General features: G+C 43.9%; 1 protein-coding gene across 1 annotated transcript in view; it reads left to right on the top strand.

Annotated features, from left to right (window-relative positions):
* The window catches only part of LOC135915033 (RCC1 and BTB domain-containing protein 1-like), a 52,547-nt gene that overhangs the window by 21,246 nt on the left and 16,726 nt on the right, over positions 1–14,575 (top strand). The window contains exons 5-6 of the mRNA XM_065448003.2: positions 3,072–3,139; positions 5,147–5,254. Coding sequence (XP_065304075.1) covers positions 3,072–3,139; positions 5,147–5,254 — 176 coding nt within the window. The remainder of the gene's footprint in view (positions 1–3,071; positions 3,140–5,146; positions 5,255–14,575) is intronic.

Consider the following 14,575-nt stretch of genomic DNA (forward strand, 5'->3'; position numbering starts at 1 on the left):
CCCTTGTCCCAGTCTTCTGCTATGCCGTCACAGGTGCCACAGTCTTCTTCACACTGTCTGACATCATGAGTCACAAAGCCATTCCACAGCCTTTTGCAATGCTTGACATCGCTGCCAGCTTCAGCAATATGTTTCTGTGCATTTCCCTTTTCTGCGTGTATTACATTGCTTGACAGTGAATTTCTCGGCCATGTGGGCACCTTGATTCTTCGTTCTTCTTTAACATACCAGACGAATCTTGCCATGTTCACTCCAGCGAACTACATGCCCTTTCAACGCACGAAGAGTCGTTGAGTGACGTGTTCTCGCGTTCCATCGACGCAACAAGCTGGTATGGTTTATGCGGATACAATACACATTATGTTAAATGGCCGCTGAGTCGGGGATTTGACTTTACTACTTTTTAAACAAAACTGCTGTTTAAGTTGGTATGGTTTAACGAGGTTTTACTGTACTTGGAAGCAAAAGAGAGAGGCTTTTCAATCACGGTGTGTTTTCGATCTTGAAGAATAAATCTCCTTCTTCGTCTACTTCTCTTTCCACTAACCATGCTTCTTGCATAGCATAGCATAACAGCGGCTTGCTTTTTTGCTAAAGGGAGGGATCGAGAAGCTATGTACTGCAGCTGCCTCGGGAGGGGGGAGGGGTTGGGGGGAGGCTGCGGCAGTCGTTGCTGGAAAGCCGGCAGGGCTTAGCGACCGCGTAGAACGCACAGCGGCGGCTCGAGGGGTCGAGCGCGGAAGGGGCAGAGCTGGATGCAGGTGCGTGCGCCCACGCACTCATGCCCTTCTCGTCGCATCCCATGGTGTGTGTTGCCGTTGCTGTAGGACTTGCACACGTATGAGCGTTGCGTGATGGCGGTGGTGCTGTTTTCCTCATGACCAGCCATTTCATCCTACACACTACTACGTATAAACTACATAGCATCTTCCGCCTCCCTTCGCGCATGCTCCACACTCATGACTTCGATCCCCTGCCTATTCCTCCCCGTAGCTTATTACGCAAGCACCCTTGCCAACACAATTCAAGTTCAGGTGCTGTCTAATAACCGCGCACTTTTTTTTTTTTTTTGCGCGAGATCACACTGCCTCTTCGCGGGCGTGATCTAGGAAGGAGCATGAATACACTGCCAGCGGCGGCTGCAGTCGTTCTTAGCCAATTTCCGCCCTCTGAGAAGGGACCCGTTAGGGAAGGCGGCTGCTGTCTTGCATTCGAGGCGCACCAAGTGTTTGTATTTGTGCGTGAGTGTGCACCCGCAAGAGCCGCCCAATAAATCTCTGAAATCTACACAAGAAAGTGAGCGAAATATGGGTGGTGCGCAGGTGCTGGAGCACACTGCAGGGGCTCCGCTGCGCGCTCGGTCCATGATTAGGCATGTATAAACACCTCTCGCACAATCAAGATGGTGTGCGAATTGGTTATGTGTCATCTATATATACATGCCTTTCACACAATTAAGTACGCACTGTGACGCTGTTATGAAGATATACAGACTCTGCGTGAAGCCACTGTTTGGGGCACGTTATATATGATGGACTTGTACGCACACGACGTTGTCATCTTCATTCTTCTTCCTCTCCTAAGTTCCCCCCCACCCCCCCTTTTTTTTTCCAGCATCAAGCGTATTAAACCAGTATTCTCATAGTCAAAATTTCTATGTGGTTCATGTATGCTATAGTTCCCTGTGTCTGTCTTATGCGTACATAGCACAGAGCAGCTTGAGACAAAGGATTGACAGAGTATGCGAACCTAACTCTCATTTCCAACAAAGATTAAACTATTTGGAAAAGGAACCATTGTTATATGCAAAAATGCAGTCGGACAAGAAATGAAAAGCTAGTGAGGAAAATAAATGTGCAAAGTACAAGCGAAGAACCAGTAGAAAGCAAGATAAGGCACTTGTAATACGAATAACAATACAAACAATGTGCACTCGTTTGCCATTGACCTAAAGAAGAAAGGGTCCTTTACAGTACCATGCACCTCATTCTTTCATACAGGAATACAATTTCCTCTCATTTGGAAAAAAACAGATTTACTCCCAATGCACTAAAGTTGCGATAAATAAAAAAGTCGCAGTTTCGGGCGAAAGGCGAAGCATCGTTTACGATACCAAATTAGTAGGCAGGTATACGAAAAGTAAGGATAGCAGTTTCATCAACCGTATAAACTTCAAAACATTCGCTTCCTAACTAAATTAACAAGCACGGCGTCACGCGCACACAAGCATAAACATGTCTCACTCAATGACCTCAGAAACTCTTGAAATGTTTCTGTGAGGAAGTGTGGTAGCAGGAGCGAGGGAATTGACCTCTGTGCGGCCTTTTGCTTCAACGCGAACTAAGCAATGAGAACACAGCGCGGTGCACTTAGATGTGTAGACTCTTGTTTTCGCCACATATTGCTTTCAAGGTAGGGATAGACGTAGCAGCCATCGATGTAGAACGCCTCTCCCGTTTGTGCCAGTACCGCACTCAAGTTCCAAAAAGTTTCATGAATTCAAAACAAAGCGTTTAGCCAATGAGTGGCCTACGTGGCAATGCCAAAGGAAAAAAGAAGAAAAGGGAATCCTGGGAGATGGAGAAGATCAAGTCCCAGTGGGGGAGGAAGAAGTTCGCTTCCCACCAGAAATTTCCCTCCAGAGTGCCCCACTCTAACATGCTGCTAAACCTTGCCAATTTCGAGGAATGCAAACGTAAACTTGCCGAAGCCACAAGAATGGCAGTGCATGCCTCGCATCATTCAAGCCCTACCAGTTTGGTGCACGTGGGCATGTTGTGCTGCAGCAATTCATGCCATAGTTCGCTTATGTAGATGTCAACTACAGTCAAACTTGTCTACCAAGCTTTTAGTCACTTTGGATTGTATGTTTTCTCAGTTAGTGTGTTTCTTTCTCCCTCTTCCTCGCCAACAGTGTATCAATGAGGTTCTACTGTATTTTGAGCTAGTGAACATAGTTTATAATTGTTCTGTAATTTCTGGCCATTGCAGCAGCAGTTTCTAGCTGTCGATCCAGCTCAGCCACTGTCACTTTCATTGTTCCAAGTAATGACTCTGCACTCTCTCTATAGGTGGAAGACGTTGCATCGGTGTAGCCTGTGGCCAAACTTCTTCCATGGCCGTCATGGAGAATGGTGAGGTAAGTGAGGTTAAATTGTAATAAAGCCAGTTTTCTCAGTACTATTTCTTTGGTGATACAAGTGTCTGTGTAGTATTCTTTCATATTTGTCTACTCATGTTGGAACTATTTTCCTTATGGTAAACAAGCTTTAGTAGCGTTGTCACCACACTTTGCCAGTGTTTCACTGGTGGCCCCAATGTAGCATGTTTATTGACATATACAGGATGTTTTCTTTTTTTTTTCTTCCATTTATTTTTTAAGACTATGCAGATTTTCTATATAACAAGGTTATGATTGTGACAAACGGGGTGTTCTTGCTGAGGAGTTTATAGGTGAGGTGAAAATTGCTAGAATATTGAGTTTCAGAAACCTAATTTTTAAGTTTCTTTTCTTAGAACCTTGTGGGCGATTGTGCCTGTGGAAAATTTGAAGGCAGTCACATTTGAATACGCCCATTTGATCTTGAAAATTGCATCTATTTGGATGCCAGGGAATGTGGATCGGGTGTGCACTAAGCAATGTAATTGACTATGACAGATGAGCGACATGATGACAGATGACCGCCAAGAAAACGTGTTCTTACTCAAACAGACACACTCAGGCAATCTTTATTTATGAGCAGGCAGCGAACTCAAGATTTACTTGCCACTATGGCTGCCTTGCAGCGACAACGGCATCCTCAAACTCGGCAAGGCCAGTAGCCAGTTTCTTGATCAGGGCCCACTTCTCTGCGAACACCCTCATGGCGGTCAACACACTAGCCACGTTAGACATGGAAGGGCCATCATCCATGTCGTTGTCATCGGTACTGCTGGAGTCTGGGAAAAGTTCTTGCACCACAATTTCGCTATATATGGTCTGCGCGCCCAATATTTCTCTGATTCGATGCTTGTATGCACCGAAAAATGAAGTAAATATACATACTATTTGGCATGCGTTAAGTGACTTTGGTTTAAGCAGTTGGCCGATACATTAGGCTCAATGGCAACAAGGCAGGGAATTCCTTGCAAATATTTAAACTGGAGTTAATTAGGTACGTATTAATGAGGTTTTACTGTAATGCTGAAACCGAGAATGCCAGGAGTGCTGAAAAGGCTACGTACTAAATATTGTATACTGAAATGCCTTGTGACGAAAAAAGCACCTAGGTATGACGCCGTACATCGTGGCCAGTTGCAGAAGAAACTGATACAGCATACTCTGCCTGGCAAGCATCTGCCGCAATGTGTCTATCAGTATTTACGGCAACATGACATTGAAACTTCGTCGTGCACTTAGTCACGGAACACTTCCATCTTATGTATTATCAGGGTGACGTTTTCTGTACTTTTGGTGTACTCAGTTTCGACCTTGCAGAGATGGAGCATTGAAACTTGATTATGAATATCGCCAATTAGGTGCAATTTTCAATATAAAAAAAATAGTTGCATTAAAATGTGGCACCCTTAACTTGCCATGTAAACAACTGCCCCAAAGGTTACAATGAAAAAAGTACATTAACAAATTCTGTTTTCAAGGAATAGTCTGGCTCCCTGAGTGATGTATGGCTTGCTCCACTAAATAACTTTGTGCATTTTATGTCTACCATGACAGCGGGGATTAAATGTATTTCACTTCTGCTCCAATTTTATGTTTGGTCACGCACGCTTGATGACTTAAACTATTTGAAAGCTATTAGATAGTTATGAACGCTAAATATTAACTGTAATGATAATATTATAATAATATTAAATATTAATATTAAATAAATATTAGTTCAAAGACCGCATTGAATAGAGCACTATGCCATTCGCTATTTGAAATTTTCAAATGTTTGCACATACCTACTTTTCACCCCTGAGCATAGTCCTGTCAACACAAGCTGAAACAAGCAGCAAGGTTTGTCAGACCATTGTATAGATAATTTTGCATGTTACTTAATCGGAGCAACAAGACCTAAATTACTTAAACAAGCAGAACTTGTCACCCTGTTCAGTTTACATTTCATGTTCATTAAAAATACTTGCCTTTCTGTGATGCTTTCAGGTGTTTGGCTGGGGCTACAATGGCAATGGACAGCTTGGCCTTGGTAACAACGTCAACCAAACCAGTCCCTGTCGTGTCACTAACTTGCAGGGTGTTGTGATTCAAAAGGTGTGTACTCTCGTATATATGACAAGCATTGGTCGCGAGATCGAATCTTGGCCACGGCGGCCGCATTTCGATGGGGGCGAAATGTGAAAACACCCGTATACTTATATTAAGGTGCACATTAAAGAACCCGAGGTAGCAGAAATTTCCGGTGTCCTCCACTACGGCGTACCTCATAATCAGAAAGTGGTTTTGGCACATAATACCCCATAATTATTAATTATGCGACAAGCATTTACAGTAAGCATTCTCTGAGGTGAACATGAAAGGACCTTTTTCTAAAGTCCATTTTTCATGAGGTACATATTTAGCTAAGCACTGACAGCAGTTCACTCGGAGATCTGTATCCTTACTGCCTACACACAACTACCAAGTGGGAAGCTTATGTGCATACTGGAAAGGGCCGCCAAATATATCCTCCCATTAGGCATTGTGCAACATTTTCATTGTAACGGACATCCATCTGAGTGCTAATTGATGAGCCAACATGCTGGTAATTTTTTGTGATTATTGTGGTAGAGAAAAAAAAGTAATGTTATATTGACAAATTCATAACTCTTTTAAGCACTTCTACATTTCCCGGTTACAAACAGCAGTGGCAAGCACACATATAAATGAAGTATGGTGTCTCACCATGCAAGGCTTGGTTAGCAGGCTATCTTAGATTTTTGAGAGACAAGAGTATTCATGGGAGCACAACTCTTAATGCACCAAATTTTTATTAACTAATTTGCTTTGAGTGTGCATACATTTCTTTGTATATGAAAGAGCAGGAAGGATACCCCTAGTGTTACATTTATTAGCTACCGCTTTGGGTACTAGAAAGAAATCCATAAGTGTTCACTGGCTTCTGAACAAAGAATTCAATCAAGTCAAATTCAGAGTACTGTACTTTGGAAGTTCAGTTCAGTTCAGTTTTATTTCCTTAAAGACCCCTTTGCTAGTCAAGTTCACTTCATCATTCATTCACTTTCTTCTTTGGAACAGTGTATACTAGCGTGCATTTTCTTCAAACTACATAGTGTATGAAGATGCAAGAACTAAAATTTAGGGGAGTTTGTAACTACATAGTGTATGAAGATGCAAGAACTAAAATTTAGGAGAGTTTGTAAGAATTCATACTTCACTTAAAATGCAAAAAACGAGCAGAGAAGAAGTAAGACCTGACAGGGCAAGCGCTACTTCAAACAAAGTTTATTCTCGGAAAAACACTGCTATTTATCAGTTGACACCAAACAAAAGCAAAGTACATCATTGCGCAAGCACACTCCAAACCATTAAAAAAGTTTTGAAAGTACTTAATCCTGACATGGCTATGTAGATAAAAAATGTAAGAAACCAAAACCTCTCAAAGCATAAGGCTTATAGAAACAAGCTCCAATGCAAGCCTTTATCATGTGGGCACTGATACTGTCATATTTGCAGCGAAAGACAACTTGTTGAGATATGCTCTTTCACTTATGTGAAGCTTATGTGAAGGGCTGGCTGACACACTTAGAACCATTTATTTAAATGTAGAAAGCCTCTACAACCTCCCTAGCTGTCCTATTTCAGTGCCAAAAAAGGACTAATATGCCTTGCAGAACGGGTTCACATATACATTGTTGGCAGCATATGGCAAGACCCAAATATGGTGACCCTTTGAGGGAGCTGTGGTGTTCTCTAAGTGTAGTGTTTAGGCAGCGGCCTGTCTGCCTACTAGAAGGGACTAAGCAAATAATTTCTCGCTATCAGGAGTTCCACTTACCAAGAGACTGAGGTCAAGGGTACACAAGGTGCTCTTTTGAAAGGGACGGATACTTTATTTCTAACAGCGGATAATAGGTGGAGTAGTAGTAGGTATAATAGGATTACAAACCTTTCTCATACAATTATTCTGCTTGCAAGTAGCCACTGACTAGAGCTAGCAGAATGGGACATATTTACTAAATGAAAGCAGACATAGTAAAAATTCCCCGCAGGAGCATCTGCGTCGGCAGGTGTTTGGTGTGTTGCGACGCCACATACTCGAGCATATGAGGGTTGGACCCTCCTGCGTTTAACTGGGCGTGGCATAGCCATGTCCGGGGAAAGGGGGATCCTGGGGATTGAGCCAATGCTGAGTTTTAGGACCTTTAAGGCCCCTCGACGGAGGCAACACACCCCTTTGGCCTCAGCTTCACGTAGACTGAACTCCCGGATTGACCCACCCGGGGAAAATAGGTATAGTTTCTTTTTCCTGTCTCTCTCTCTCTCTCCCTCCAACCTTCGCATTTCTTTCGCTTTCCATCCTTCCTGTCTTCTCCTGGCTTCCCGTTACTTCCAATTTTTCCAGGCAGCAAGGGTTAACCTTGTGTGAATAGCCAACCTAGGTTGCTTCATATATGGTTATAGTGGTAACGTACATCTGGCTTTTGCAGGACCTGTTTTTACAGGCCCTGCAGCGTCTCCTTGTAGGGCTCCATGGTGGGTGGCTGGTGTTACTGCCGAAAACTAAACATTCATCCATGGCTAGTTCCTTCCCCCCACTCCCTGATTGCCCTCAGAAAAGAGGGCGCACCGATGAAGTCTTCCAGTATTTCGGTTGGCAAGAAGAATGTTTTCCCCATTTCCATGTCATTCACTCTGAAAGACCAGATAAACCAGTGCAAACAATTTCACCATTCCTTGTTTCGAGGTCTCTTACCAAAGTTTTTGGTTCAAGTTATAAAGCAGTGAAGATGGCAAGCGGAGATCTCTTGGAGCTCTGCGACCAGAAACAATATGAAAAACTGCCCAGTCTAGTCTCATTTGGGGATGCCCAAGTTAACAGTAACTACACACCGCACTATGAATACCACCTGTGGCGTTGTCTCAGATGATGATCTGTTGGCACTTACCTTCAGTAAGCTCCTGGAAGGCTTCAGTGGGCAGAATGTCATCAGCGTTAAACAAATAAAGATGAGTTGTGACAGCGAAGAAATCCAGACCAAGCACTTGCTCACATTCGGTTCAAGTGTTTTGCCAGAGTCTCTTGAGGCCAGGTACATCAAGTTCCGTGTTGGGCCATACGTACCAAATCCCCTCAGATGTTTCAAATGCCAACGTTTTGGCCACAGTTCACAGAGCTGCCAAGGCTGCCAAACTTGTGCGAAATGCAGTGCCCATGAACACGCCTCTGAATCTTGCGAGAACTCTCTCCATTGTGTAAACTGTGATGGGGAGCGCGCCGCACACTTGCGGCTGTACTCATCGTGGAAAGAAGAAAAATAGTAACAATTAAACTAAAGGAAAACATAAATTTCAAGGAGGCACGCAGGGAAGTATCTTACCTGCCAAAGAACCTCCTTGCTGATGTGGTGCCTTCAGAGGACGGTGATACAATGGCTTCTGGCGGCTGTCCGTGCTACTCGCAGTAAGCGGGCAGTGAAGCCATCTGCCACCCCCCCGTGGGGCAGTTGCAGATAGCGTTGCTCCGCTACTACAGCAGAAGGGGCCATCGACCTCTCGGCAGGTGGCCTCAAAGGTCTCATCCAATGTGCCGAGGCACCAGGCGCTTCAAAGTGCGTGTCCTTGGAGAGAGCTTAGACGAGCGCGTGTCCAGCGCCTCACAAGAGGCGATGGATACAACAACCAGCCAGACGGCATAGCCAGTGCCTAAGGAGTGGTGAGACTGTTGCGATCGCTCCAAAAAAAGACAAAACTCGCGTCACAGTGCCTGGAAAGGGCCTGTGAGCTAATCTTCGTTTCCTGAACACACAGCACAAAACGCATTTATCATAATACAGTAGAGACACAAATACTACAATGGAACGTTAGAGGACTTCTTCATAACCTTGACGATGTTAGAGAATTCCTATACAAACATAATCCAAAGCTGCTGTGTGTTCAAGAGACACATCTGAAACCTAGAAACACTAAGTTGCTTCACAACTACACTATCTACCGAAAAGACCGCGATGAGGCTGTCTTCGGCGGTGTAGCAATAGCTGCTGACAAGTCTGTAGCTTGCCAACATGTTGCTCTTCAGACGCCCCTTGAGGCAGTGTCAGTTCAGGCAGTCCTTTTAAATACTGTGTTCTGTATACATACCCTCTATCATCTCAGAAAAAGCTATTTCTATGACGTCATTGATCAGCTTCCTGACCCCTACATACCCGTGGGCGATTTTAATGCCCACAACACGATGTGGGGAGACTCGTGGTGCGACGCAAGAAGTCGATTCATTGAAAATCTTTTTCTGACCTCTAGCGCCTGTTTGTTTAATAAGATGGAGCCGACCTATTACAGCATCCAGCACAGCAGTTATTCATCGATAGATCTAGCAATTGGCTCTTCTTCTCTTCTGCCTCACCTGGAATGGAACGTCGTCAATAAACTTCATGGAAGTGACCACTTCACTGTAACATTACATCTAATAACTCTGCATGATAGCCCTCCCTATGTTCCTTGATGGAAATTAGCATTGGTGGACTGGGCGCATATTAAAGAATCAACTTATCTACCACGAAATTTTATAAACGATCTAAATATAGATGATGCTGTTGTACATTTTACCGCTTTTATTATTGATGCAGCCGAAAAGTATATCCCGCAAACAAATGGTGTTTCACTTACAAGACATGTTCCCACACAACATGGGGTAGCGAAAGGAAGTGTTTGATAATTGTTATAAGAGCCTAATTCGATCACAATTGGACTATGATGCCGTTGCAGTTATATATACAGATTCCCTAAGCATCGTGAATGCCTTGATGTCGCTCTGTAAGCACAAAAATCCAGTACCCATTGAGCTCTATTCTGTCCTGTGTAACGCTTAATATCTAACCAGCATGTCATTATATGCTGGGTGCCTGGCCATAGGGGTATCAAGGGTAATGTTCTGGTGGATGAGATGGCCACGTCAATTGCATCGCAAGCCGCTAATCCTGTCGCTAGTTTCCCTGCCACAGATCTTAGGCCTTTCTTACCAATGAAACTGCGAAACCACTGGCAATGCTGTGGGACACGGAAACAAATAATAAGCTGCACGTAATAAAGCCACAATTATGTTTCTGGCCCTCTGCAACAAAATCACGCTGTACAGATGTCCTATTCTGTCATCTCAGAATAGGACACACATTTGGCACCCATAGTTTTCTACTTACTGGAAAGGAACCTCCAACCTGTGGTAGTTGCGAGGAGAGGCTGACCGTCTTCCACGTCCTTCTGGAGTGTCGGGAAGCCAAATGCGAGAGAGAGACATTTTCCCTTAGCATACCGATAGCACATCCCTCTTCAGCCTGTAATGTATCTCAGTCCAGAACCATCTTTTTTATGCCAACATAGTCCTAGGTTTCCTGAAAGATGTTGTCCTACACGTTATTAGCCCCATACATTCGTAGCGCTTCCTCTATTGAGAGGATGCCTCTGCGATAGTGGTACGCATTGTACAGCACATGCCTCCAGGCCCTTGTGTTTCAAGGGCTCTGGTGAGGCAGTAGTGCTCTAGCCAATTTCTTCATCTGACATATTTTGTATAGCATACCATTTTTTTTAATGCACTTTAAAGCTCATAGTCATTAGTCGCCACCATAATTTTATTTCAGGTAGATTTTTCACACTCTACAGTGACTATTTTTAGGCCCCTTTACAGCCATGTCACATCAACTTCATAGAACTCGCCACTCCACTGCAAAGTCACTAACACTGGCCTGGCGCTCTTTGGCCATACCTGGCCCTTGCGCCACTAAACAACACACTTTCATTCATTTCACGCAGTAAAAATTCAGTGGCGATATAGCATTAAATGCGAGAGGAATGTGTTAGTATTACGTTGCACCTCTTTGAGCTCCTGGATCTACGATTTAAACCATGTTCACTACATTGCTAAGCGTTCAGCTCACTTGACACGTTGTGCCTCTACGCAGAGTGAACTGTAGCTGGCGGTAGATCGGAGCAGACTAGCGTCTCATTTCCTCTCTACCTCTACAATGTGACTGGCCTCCCACCCTTCACACACATACTTTTTTCCACTTTGACACTCATGTTAATGCATAAAAAAATTTGCAGTTTTGCCCGAAAGCAAAGCATCGAGTGCGATAGCAAGTTAGTAGACAGCTATACGAAGCAAGGATAGTAGTTTTATTGGCTGTATTAACTCGTAAACATTTGCTTACTAACTAAATTAATAAGCATCGTGTCATGCGTGCACAGGAAAACATACCCATCTCACTCAATGAGTGTCGACACTCGCTGTCAAAACGCTGGCGTGAGAAAGAGCAGCACCAGCAGCGAGCGAATTGACCTTCGTGCTGCCTCTTGCTTCAATGCAAACTAAGCAGCGAGAACACGCCGCACATGAACCTATGAGCCCTCGGCACATGTATACTCTGTACTCGTCACATATAGCTTTCAAGCTAGGGCTCGCATGGCCACTCTCGGCCAAGCCAAAGTAGAGCCCCCGCCTCCGTGCCTTGCGCATGTGACACCAAGCCTTCATCCTTGGTTCACCCTTGCACCCTTTCACTCGCACCTACAGCCTACTGCGCACCTTCACCAAGTTATCGCACTTGGACCTCATACAGGACATCATGCTGATGGCGACAGCGGAATTGCGCCTGGAGTGTCCACAGAATTGTTATCGCAATAAAAAAAAAAGCCACTTTAGGGAAGCAACCACTCTTGAAGTCATAGTTAAATATGAGCTTCGTCTCCAGCGTGAGCACATGGTGTGGGTGTTTCCTTTCATAACTCGCAGCTCACCGACATTGCCAACAAAAAGAAACCACAGCCAGCCATAACCAAGGTAGGGCCACATTAGCCATGGCACCACCAAAAGCCAGCAAAAGTTGCCTTGGAGAGAACATGGAGAACTGGCTAGAAAACTCGAAAAGGAAATGCAAATGCGGATGCGCATTGCAATGCCACCGAGATCACCTGCTCAGTTTCATTTGTGGCCATATTTTTGTTCCGTTTACTCGGAATTGGATGGATACAAAATTAACTCAACTTAAGGCTGTTGTTTCGTTTAAGCAGATATTCTGATTAAGTACAATTCTACTGTAGTAGTAGTAGTAGTAGTAGTTTACTGTATTAAGGTGAAAAAGTAGGAAGGAAATGAAGGACCACAAGCATCGTAACTGTCTCACTTCCCATGGACACCTCAACTGCGAAATGAGTTATGATGTCTGCTGCCCTTGATTTTCTTTCCTACTTTTTTGTCCCAAGCATATTTACTATGAGTATTGTGTGCAAGCACATGCATATATGTATTGCAACATAGCTGGAATGAATGTGTAGTGTGCCAAGGAAGAGTGGCCTTTTCCAAAACTCAATTGCAAGAATGTTGTTTTTTCTTTTTCTTATTCTTGGCAATATTTTTTTGTCATTTAGTGAGGTGACAAAATATGCCAGTCCCTGCCTCATGACGAAAGTTTTCTCAGCGGGCAAATGTTAATGCCATAGAGATTGACAGTTTGAAAAGTGTGTTATGTCATGTGTCCACCAGCCATTTGAACACGAGGAGGTCATCCATGCTATGTGCATCTAGGGTTGCCAACTGGATATCTGTCTTCTGGTTAGCCTCCCTGCCTTTTGCATCTCATTTATCTCTCGAGTGTTCATGTCAGTCATCAAGACCAAGTTCATTTTTGGTGAAAGCGCCACCTAGTCACCATGCTTTTAGGCTTGTAATAAACTATTGCTACGGCTTATGGTCGAAATGGCAAAAACTGCATTTGCATTTGCGTACCATGCACAGCAGCACCACTGCAGTGCGTGTGGCAAGTTTTCATGTGAGAACATGCTCAGTGTACCACTGAGACTTCAGAAGCTTGCACATGGCCCACGTAGATCAGTAAGAGCATACCGGAGAGGTTAACTATCTGAACTGCCCTGATTACTCATGATTTTAATACAGTGAAAACTCGTTAATTCAGATTTCATGGAACCGAATGAGATGGCCTAATTAACCTGATGTCTAATTATCAACAGTATCAAACACACACACACACAAACACAAGCTTACTAATACAGAATGCATTTACTTACTGAATGAATCAACGGATCCTGTTTCTATTTAGCACAAAAGCAGTCCGGAATCTATAATTCTTGTTATCTCGTGATGAATTATTGCTCGCAGTGGCGAAGGCTTTGCGCTTCCTTCGCAGTGCTGCCACGGTGCAAGACCTCTGTTTTTTTGTTCACAACTTACTTTTCAATTCCGTCCATTGTGATGTAGCTGACAGGCCTGATGCTGGCATGTGGGCTGCAGTAGAATTGCTCTTCATCCTCAACAGCTTCCACTACCTTTGTGACACTGCACGCACAATCCACTGCATCAAACCAAACTCAAGGTCACTATCGACGTGATTGCGGATGATGATCATGCATTTTCAAAGGCCTGTGGCCTATGTGCGCACAGAATTAAAAAAGAAGCTGCTATTTGCCACAAACGCTGTGGACAAAATCCCGGTTGCTATCGGTGCGAACATGGTGGGCAGCGACTAGCGACTACGCAGTTCTAAAGGCACACAGACAGTGCAGTGTCATGTGTGGTGCTAAATGCAAAAATAAAGGCTATAATGGCACAAATAGGCGTGAAGCGTTCTGGTATTGCTATACAGTCTCCGCTGATGACCATGGCAATGTGAACTCCCCTGCTTCCATGAATACTTTGTTTAGCGCAAAACGACACACACAAGAAAGACGACAGGACAAGGCGCTTGTCCTGTCGTCTTGTCCTGTCGTCCTGTAGCGCCTTGTCCTGTCGTCTTTCTTTTGTGTGTCGTTATGCGCTAAACAAAGTATTCATGGATTCGCACCAACTAGCCCGCCAGTGCATTGTGCTCACCTGCTTCTTTTCAGTTGTCTGCTGGTGCTGCTTTTGCTTATGTGCGCCATACATTTATGGTGCTCCACATTCACTGCGCTCCGATAATTTTTTAATTAACCATTGTGAGGCCAAGTACATGTGAATTAAGAGTGTAATGACATCAAATTATGCATACATTTCTGCCAGAACCAGGACTAGTAAGAGTTATCTGAATTAATGAGGGCCGAATGATTGAGCTCTTAGTGTACTAGGCGTGTAGAAAATGTCTCATTATTCACTAATGATTATTCAGTTTGAATGCATCATTCAAATTCTCGTGAATCCTCTGTGGTGGCTTCATGGATGTGGTTCTGCGCTGCTGAGCACACCATTGCTTGCTTGACTCATGGTCGCTCGGGCTGCATTTCAACCATTAATTTGTACCAAAAGAGCACCACATACTTAGAATTTATCTGGTTTTGGTAAATAGTGAAAAACGATTTTGTGCTGCTGGTTCTGTTGAAAAATTTCTTTTGTGGGTGTTGCACAATTTGGGTTATTTATTTTAGTAC

Source organism: Dermacentor albipictus, chromosome 1, assembly GCF_038994185.2.
Source record: "Dermacentor albipictus isolate Rhodes 1998 colony chromosome 1, USDA_Dalb.pri_finalv2, whole genome shotgun sequence".
Taxonomy (NCBI): Eukaryota; Metazoa; Arthropoda; class Arachnida; order Ixodida; family Ixodidae; genus Dermacentor; species Dermacentor albipictus.